Here is a 9,354-nt window from a genome sequence, read left to right on the forward strand (position 1 = left end):
GGTCAGCTCAAGACTTTTGCACGCTAATTTACACATGACCCAGGAAAAATAAAGAAACATATGCATGCACGCATCATTCAGAATGAAAACGATCTGGGTTTTTTTGTGATTTCGTGTTTTTTATGCATTTCTCTTCCAGAGCTGTGCTGTTGAAAAGGGGCAAAAGTGCACTTTCCCCTATATGATACTTAAATCACTTAACTAGAGGTCTTTCCAGTCACATGAAGCCCATTATAACTGAGTTTTGAAACGCATGGAGCCTGCAGGCACGCTCTTGCATGCGCTCACACACCTACATAAACGTTCTCGCTGCGTCCGTCGCAGCTTCCCCCTCGACACGAGCCATAATCAGAAGCACTTGTGTTTGTCTCGGTGTGCACCTGGCCTGTGAGCCGTTCTCATTTCCTCTCCACTTCCTCTCTTCATCATACTCTATGTTATTGTCTGTTGAGGTTTTCATGCTCCCCTTTGGACCAAAAGGGAAATGACTTGTATAAATACAATATGTCATAGTTTTCCACAGAAATCAGTACAGTACAGTTTGAGGTTTTGCTGAATATTTCACTGATCATAAATGTGTAAAAAGTGGTAGGATGCTATGATTATGGCACGTCCTCACCCTAATCTGCATATTAATGAGCGAAACACATGGTGTTGGACTGTTCCACCTCTTTAGCACTTTGCACTCCAGCAGTTTGGAGTTTATATCTACAGCAAATATCTCTAATATGAAGTCCTTTGCTGACCTAGAAATATTTGTAATTCATTGCATTAATTAGTTTAATTATTGATGCTGCTGGCATGAGTGGTATTTTGAAATTACAATGAAGATTATTGTGGGATATTAGGCAGCTCGAGGGCTTCTTCACTTCATTTTTCTCGCCAGCCTAACAAAAAAATGAGATTTCTTAAGTGCGAGGAGCTCGTCGAGATGTACGCCCCAGTGTAACACTGTGTGTCTCCCGTGTCAGAACGGATCTCCGCTGTGGGCTCAGCGGCCGAGTCGCCGTGCCTCCGTGTCACCTGATTAATGGCCGTGTCTCCTCTCCTCCACAGACTGCCGTTTGAGCAAGATGTTGAACACGGAAACGTGGACCACTTGGGCGACTGTGACGGTAAGAGGAGCGATTGTGGCTCTGTGTATTTGTGTTGCTCTGCAAACGTTCAAACAAATAGCTCTCCTGTTTTTGGCAGGCCTTACATAAGCTCGGTATGTTCGAAGTAAACAACAACACAGTAAAAGAGAGAAAGAGCCCGGTGGTTTCAGTTTACACAGAAGACATCCTCAAATAAACCCACAATACGTCCCAGTCCACCTCGGCAGTCGGCTGTATCTAACTCCTCCCCAGGCTTATCGCTCCGATCCTACACGAAGGCCTGAGAGCTGGTTAGAAAATTACAGTGTCTGTTTTAGCTAATTTTGTTCTTCTCTCTGTTTACTCTGTCCTCCTTTGTATGCTGTCTTTGCTTTGGTCTGGTAGGTTTTGTTCCATATACATGTGGTTAATTATACTCAACTCCAGCTTGGATTCCCCTTGATGTCCTCTTTTTTTTCCCCCCCCTCTATCCATATCATTATGAAAATAGATTTGGTAACCAGCAAAGCACAATCTCTACTCTAGATACACTGAGGTTTCGGATACTCCCGTGGCACCCCTCGCTTTGATCTATGTGCTAATTTCAGTGCGTGCAAATTAATCCTTTGCTTCTGAAAGTTCCCGGAGTTCATGTGCTGTGCTCCCTGAGAGAAGAACAGATAAATATTTCATAATCAGAACCTGCGTACAACTCTAATCCTGTTTCAGATGGCCCCTCCGTTTGATGCTGCTCTCTCACGTCAGGTCCTCTGACCGCCAAGCTGCGGGCGACTTCCTCTGGAGCTGATGACGGAACAAAGTTAGCCTTCAGGTTTTGACTTCACCAAGCCCAAGTGTGCGACTTACAGAACGTGTGGAGGACCCTAGTCAAAGTAGTGGTCACATACCTAAACAGTAGGGGTGCAACGATACACGAAATTCACGGTTCGGTTCAGTTCGATACTTTTTTGATACAAAAAAATGTTCATGCCTTTTTAATTTTTTATTTAATAAAATTATAAATATATATTTTAACTCAAAAGTACAGTTTTTAAATTTAATGCTGCTGAAACAACAAAATAATAATAAAAAATGTCTGATCGAGAAATCACTCATCTTTGGAAAAGAGAGTTTATTACAGAGAAATGGCTCTTTCCAAAATAAAAGCTATACTATACGCTTCTTCTGGGCTATATTCTCAGCAGCATATTAAACGTATCAGGTCCCCATAAGGAGAATCATGTGCTAACGGCTGTCTAAATGACTCGGGTAAAGTTTGTAGCATGTGTGCTTGTTGTTTTTGTCTGCTTCCACTTGTCTTTGCACAAGGATGATGTCAACGTAAATGTGCAGTCATATTCGTTGTGTTCCCACTAGTGCTGTCAGCGTTAATCTCGTTAAAATGACATTAACAGCATAACGCCACAAATCTCCCTTAACGAGTTACCGCGGATCGCCCCGTGCGTGGGGCTGGACAGCGTCAACACATTAACAAGCTAACTGCGCTAACGCACTAGTTCCCACCAATGTAATTGAGCATTGCGTGGCACATCCGACATTGTTTTACTTTTGTCCATGACGCGCTTACCATCAGGGTCATACGAAAACCAAAATAGTTCCAAACGCCAGATCTGAATGAGGGTGGGGGAGGTTCAATTTCGGGTAGCGTTGAGGCAGTGACCATGTTGCAACGAGCTTAGCTTCTGTCTTGCTAGCTTGCGCTGCGCTCAGTGGATCTGTGCTCGACAGTGCAGCCTAGGCAGAGTAGTAGAACGCAGATCCCCTGAGCGCTCAACACAGACAGCATCGTCAGAAGAAAAGTTGATTGTTCGATACATATGCGTACCGAACCGAAAGCACTGTATCGAACGGTTCAATACCGATACGAGTATTATTGCACCCCTACTAAACAGATAGCAGGGTGTGTTATATCAAACACAGACTAATTAAAGAATCTCTGGGGTTTTTGGTTATTAACACATTTGTGATTGCCAAAAAGCATAATGATCTGGACAGACCGGCAGCCTATCCAAGCAAAGAAACCTTAAACAGATTTTAATGTATTTGTACTTTACATTAAAATAACATCTTGGTTCTTTATCAAAGCTGCTGCTCTGCACAGCCATCGTTGTCCGCTGCAGATCTGACGGGCGAAAAAAATCCTGCAAATGAAGAATAAGCGCTCACATTCATTTGGTTCTCGCACTAATAAAAATTATAAACTAGATGAAAAATGGTCATTTTAATTAAATTGCACAATTTCTACCATGTGGAGATTTAGCTTGAGCAACTGTACGGCTTAATTAAAAGCAAAACTTCTCGATCATTACTGGTGTGCTACGCTGGTGGGTGAGAGATGAACACAATCACACGGGTGTATTAGTTGGCTAATGGGGCGTTTTACAAGCTGCGGTCTGGGATCCCGGTTTTGATGTTATGTTTACGGGTTTCGTGCGAGGTCTCGGGGCCAGGCTGAGACTGGCTGATGTTAAAGGTGCTGCTGCAAATAGATTTCTTAGAGCAGCACAGACTGACGGTGCATTAGCTGGTCCTCTGTGGTTGATCTCATTTACAACTTGCATTTGGCTATCGTGCTTAAATGTTGTGGCACATTGAAGCAGGAAACTTATTTGAGATCACGACAAAAGAGGCCAAGTGATCATATGAAAACAATTAATCTTCACCAATGTAAGATTTTCTCTCTTTGAAGTCACGCATTCCAGAAATACCTCTTCAAAATAAAGGGCTCATATTTACACAGTCATTTCAGTCATTATGAGTCATTCGTATCCATTTAAGGGGACCGATTATCCTCGTTTCCAGCTCCATGTTGTTATTATTGGATCCTACTAGAGCAGCTTTGCACAATTCGCAGTTTGATGCCATTTCCGTCGTTATGACTCATTCATATCCAATTAAAAGGACCTGTTATGGTTGTTCCCAGCTCCGTGCTTTTATTATTGGACTCTACTCGACCAGCTTTCACACTTTGATTGATTATTGATTAGATTACATACTCTACTTTTACTCTCCTTTTAAAGCCTTTAAGACCTCCCTTTCAGACAGATTTCTTCTGATTGGCTGCCCCTCGGAAGCAACTCCCAGCCGGAGCTATATAATGAGGAAAGGCACATTAAAAACTCGTGTCCATGATTCTGGCCACAGAGTCGACAGAGAGTGTTAATTTATGAATTTATCATATGTACACGGAGATGAAAGCGTGCAGTATCTGCTGGTCTTGGAGCGCCGCCACATAAAGATGTACCGTCCTGTTCTCCGGTCCTGCCTTTGAGGAATTTCCGAGCTCAGAGGCACGTTTTGGTCCCACATCTGATCCCGTCGTGAAATATGGCCGAGCTGAGCTCAGCTGACAGAGGCGTGCTCCGCCGGTGCGAAGTGACCGGGCACTGCTGGGCCGACATGGCGGGAACGTGAGCCGGCGTCTATCTGACAGCTGCCACCGACGCTCAGGCTGCACTTTGTCTCAGCGGGCGTGATGAACTCGGTGCCGCGATCTATCCTTTCATCATATCTCTTTTATTTGACACTTTCATTGTCTCTGATACGGTTCCTTTCCTCTGTGTTTCCTGTTCGTGGTTAATGCCGAGTCCATCTCTCTTTGTCTTTCTGTAAGATAAAGACTCTTTCAGTCATCTGCAAATGTAATATTCAGTCAGAGGAAGACGGAGAGCCGCGGCTTCAGCAGGCCTGCTATGAAAAACTGTCACTGACACCGTTAAGACTTTGAAAACAGAGTGCACATCCTCACTCCGTGTGCCTGTTAGCATTCCTCTGCGTTTTTATGTATATAGGACACGCGCTGTATATGCATGTGCTTGGAGCCACACAGACTCCTCGGAGGCCTGGAACGGTGGAACAGACAGAAGCCTTTTGGTTGCTGAATATTTCATATCTCTATATTGGACTCATTCCACCTGTCTGTACCTTGACCAAGCAGATGAGAGGTGAGATATGGTCTGGCCTATCTATGTCTCTTTAAGGGAATTCAGCAAACTCGTTTTTTGCTCTCTCCCTTTGGCTTCTCCTCTCTTCTTGAAGATGAGTCACTTTCTGTAGCTGCATGTCTAACAACATTTTCCCTGTCGCTTCCAGCCACAGTTCAGATTTCATATTTTCACCGTTAAAAACAGAAATTACGAAATAATAAATGAAGCCATGTGATGATTAACAGGAGAGGACATAAGAGAAAGGAAACTCTGAATATCGAATCTTCGCCTCTTCCTCTAAACAGCCGGATACTTTCCCCGCGGCAGGTAACATGTTTTCATCGTAACAATTTAAGAAGTTTAAAAGCAGAAGTCCTCTTTGATAGAACGGCTGTCGGTGACAATCTGAACGCATTACTTCTTCGCTCTGCCTTGCTCTTTCAGGATTCTGGTGTTATCTCGCCTCCTCGTTGTTTCTTTCTTTCAATTTTTCCAGACATTTTCTCTAAAACATTTTCCATTGCTGTAAATGTTTGGAACCGAATTACTGAATAAAATCAAAACTGCCTGCTTGGCTAGACACCGCCAGTGAAACTGGAGGTGAGAAAGTATGTTGCTATTTGTATTTCATAATTGGCTGAACCGACCCATTAAGGTTATGATGGTCATATTCAAATTATGCTCGTTTTGTTTTGCTATTAATTTATGGCGCCGTTGCTTTTGCTTCCTGTGCTTCAGCGCTCCTGCGACCGGGAGTTCCACGTGCTTGGCTGCATTTCTGTCATTTTTCTTTCTTCCCCCAGACTGAAACGACAAGCTTCTCTGTGATTAGTTCTAGTTTGCACAAGTTAGCGCTGCAGACTTTTCAACGTCTGGATTTTATTCATGTGGCGGGGACGCTGTCATCGTGGGTCGGGTTCAGGTTAACCTTTCACTGCCAGTGCTACTCCTGATGGGGAAGGTTGTGAGTCACAAGCCATGGAGATTTTGACAGAATGGGATGAAAACTACCAGAAAACGTGGATGGGAGCGACATGAAAGACTCGGAAATGACTTACATTTGGGAGACGGAGGTGAAAGATGATTCTCATGTGGGAGAATATGAATAACAGTCTAACAGGAAACGTGTGGGTCAAAAAATGTGTGGACGCATTCCCCTTTAAAGCTTTGACAATCATTGGAACAGGGAAAGGATTTTACGAGTTTAGCTTCCATGCATGTGCTTTGTACGTTCTTGGTGAGGAAGTTGGGAAAGTAAACTGTGTTTGTCCTTCACACGCTGAGCAGTAAACCTGCGGCCCGTCAAGGGTAGGTTGGTTATATTCATGATTTAAGGGGATATTATGCTAGTTTTGTTCTTCTGAGCCATTTATTGTGCCATAGTCTGCAGTCCTCTACTGCTTCAGTGCCTCTCCTCTAACTCTTCTCCCTCTGGTCTCTGTAAGTGCTGCACTGATTTCAGAGCAGCATTGTCGTCAGACCTCAAAGAGAGATGGATGGACGGCCTTACTTAGAGCCCAGCTAACTGCCTCCCCTTTCTCCTTAACCAGAGAGGAGCAGTTGCTGGAAGGAGAATCGATTTTCATCTCTTCGCTGGCTGATGGCAGTCGAATAGATATCAAGGGTGATTCTGCAAGGGGAAAGGAATGGGGCCGAGAGCAGCACAGATGGGGGGGAGCTGGGTAAATCAGATCAAGGAGTGGAGAGTAGAGCAAAAAGAATGAGTAAGGGATTGAGAGATCATAGGAAGAAGGCAAACTTTGAGGATGGAAAGGGAGAAACAGTTCAGGGGATCAGAAGCACAGAGTCATAAGGGTGAATATAGAAAAGAAGCAGAGTGATGGGGAGAGGGGACAGAAATAGTCTGGTTATAGGAGGAGGAGATGCAGCAGCGGTAATCACGTAGGAAATTGAGAAAAGAAGAGGGTGAGGGTAGATGAAAGCCGTGAGAATGGAGGCCGGCGCAGGGAAAGGAAGGAGCATCTTTTTTTTGCGGAGCTTGGTCGGCCCGGTGTGACAAATGGACTGAGAGCACCACCGACGTCTCCTGCGTCACGCAGATGTCGCTGGCCTCTTCGGCGGGCTTGTGACCAGGCTGTAACTCTGCCACGGCGACGTAAACCACCTGCCTCGTATCCTCCTGATCTTTTCTTTTCACACATCACAGAGGAGCTGTCCTTCTACTTTCCTCATGCAAGCATCCACGTCTTTACTTTGCTTCTTTCAGATTAGTCCATCTGTCATGAAAGTCAATGAAATGAGGATAATGTCTCTCACAGCATCACTGAAGGAATTTCTTTCTGCAGTGTCAGGAGCGTGAGACCAGTTTCTTAATGGGAAACGGTGAGGAAGTTGAGCGTAGCTCAGGATATTGACTTGTGGTTATGTATGGCTCTCTGTGCATTTATTTGAAACAAAATCCCTCCTCCACACACACACACACACATGCACGCACCCCAAATATTAGTATGTAGAGACATGCTGTTGCTCTAAACCCACTTTGATCAAAGCAGACTTTGGAAGCACAGCATTTAATTGAGACGGTGTGTTGTGGGAGGGACACTTTGATGAAATAGATGAGGTCAGAGAAATATCTGGATTCAATTATTCACGTGTGTGTGTGTGTGTGTGTGTGTGTGTGTGTGTGTGTGTGTGTGTGTGTGTGTGTGTGTGTGTGTACAGGGCATGTGTGCTAAGGCAAGTCTATTAATCTATAGGCTCTATTTTCTCTTGTGCAGGCACTTCATTGTTGCTCTCTAATCTCTCTCATACAAACTAACATACAGCACAAACACTGGGATGGTGAAGCTGTGATCTGTACACATGCAGCAGTTTCGAGGCTCTAATGCAGCAGTGGGCAATTTCCCAGGGGGCCACAGTGCTGTGAAAATAATTGCCCATCCCTGCTCTTATAAATGCATGCACAAACATCATATACATTTTAATTTAATAAAATACTGTCTGTGACTTCATGTTGATTTTAGGAGACCTTCTCTTGCTCATGTGATTGAAAAGATGCAACCATCACGTAGCAGTAATATTGACATGACATGAATATTGACAGGGGCGTCTGCTGCGCAGTGAATAATACCCATAGTCAGGTCAGCAGTGTCAGTACATTCATCAGTTATTAAATAATTCTGACACAACTCCAGCATGGAATGAAATAAATGTATTTTTCATTCCATCCTGGAGACACAGACTTTTCAGTCCGTTTCTGTCTTTAAAGCAATTTTGGTCCATAAAACAAGCAAACAGTCACAATGTGGCAGGCAATCTGTGATAATACGATGATTAACTTAATGATAAATCTGCAAAAATCACTTTGTTGCCATCTACACGTGCAGACTAACCATTACCTACTCACATTCCAGCCACAATCTCAGAGATATTAAACGGAAATTCAGGAATTCCTCTACAAACTGTGATGTGAGGATTTAACTGCAAAATGACAAACACGCTCAGCAGCCTTTCTTTCACATAGGAATACAAGCAGTTCAGTCAACTCTACTGCAAGAGCCACATCGCAGACTGTCAGCAATCTGTCTCCATTTAAAAGTTAGACAGCAATTATTTGAAAATCTCTAGCCTGTCTGAGAAGACTGCAGTCAGTCTGAGACAGGCTGCCTCCCACCAGGCGAGCAGAGGAATCGCCCCGAGGTCAGAAGCGGTCGCAGGGAGGTTTCCTTCTTTTTTCTTACTAGCTAGGGTCACAGGAGAGCTGGAGCCGATCCCAGCAGATGCTGACAGAGACGCGAGGTTCACCCTGGAGTCCTCGCAAGTCCATCACAGGATTATTTATTAAGTACTAAATAAAAATATTTGGGCTGCTGATGCACAGAATGCTCTTCCTGGCCTCAGAGGAAATTTACATGACTTGCCATAATTAAGGTTGCCGTGACTACACGTGCTGATATTGTATTCCACCTTTTAATAAGCCCTTAATGTCTTCTTCAGCTTATTTGCTTTAGTGTGCCGTGTGAGAACTGCGTTTGTACCTCTGGTCTCTAAAACTGCACATATAAGTTGTGCAGAGTGTCTGCACTTACAGTTCTGCTTGCAGGAACACCGTCATTAATATCTGCGGGCGAGCAGTTGTGTGCCCTCCAATTTAGAAGGCTCTTCACAGTGGACGTCTCAGCAAGCGTGACAAACTGCAGCTGGATTTATGCTGGATTTACTTTTAATGATGTTTGAGCAGAACATACTCTGTTGACAGAAACCCCCAAACTACCTCTGAAATGCTCGAGTGTTTTGTGTGTGTGTGTGTGTGTGTGTGTGTGTGTGTGTGTGTGTGTGTGTGTGTGTGTGTGTGTGTGTGTGTGTGTGTG

General features: G+C 44.1%; 1 protein-coding gene across 3 annotated transcripts in view; it reads left to right on the forward strand.

The window, feature by feature from the left end:
* Positions 1 to 9,354, forward strand: part of sema6bb (sema domain, transmembrane domain (TM), and cytoplasmic domain, (semaphorin) 6Bb) — a 132,479-nt gene that overhangs the window by 102,940 nt on the left and 20,185 nt on the right. For all 3 annotated transcript variants that reach the window (XM_005932475.3, XM_042217189.1, XM_042217198.1), the window contains exon 16: positions 1,057 to 1,115. In XM_005932475.3, coding sequence (XP_005932537.1) covers positions 1,057 to 1,115 — 59 coding nt within the window. The remainder of the gene's footprint in view (positions 1 to 1,056; positions 1,116 to 9,354) is intronic.

This window comes from Haplochromis burtoni, unplaced genomic scaffold (assembly GCF_018398535.1).
Source record: "Haplochromis burtoni strain Fernald_Lab_line unplaced genomic scaffold, NCSU_Asbu1 Contig_13, whole genome shotgun sequence".
In the NCBI taxonomy this organism is placed as follows: domain Eukaryota; kingdom Metazoa; phylum Chordata; class Actinopteri; order Cichliformes; family Cichlidae; genus Haplochromis; species Haplochromis burtoni.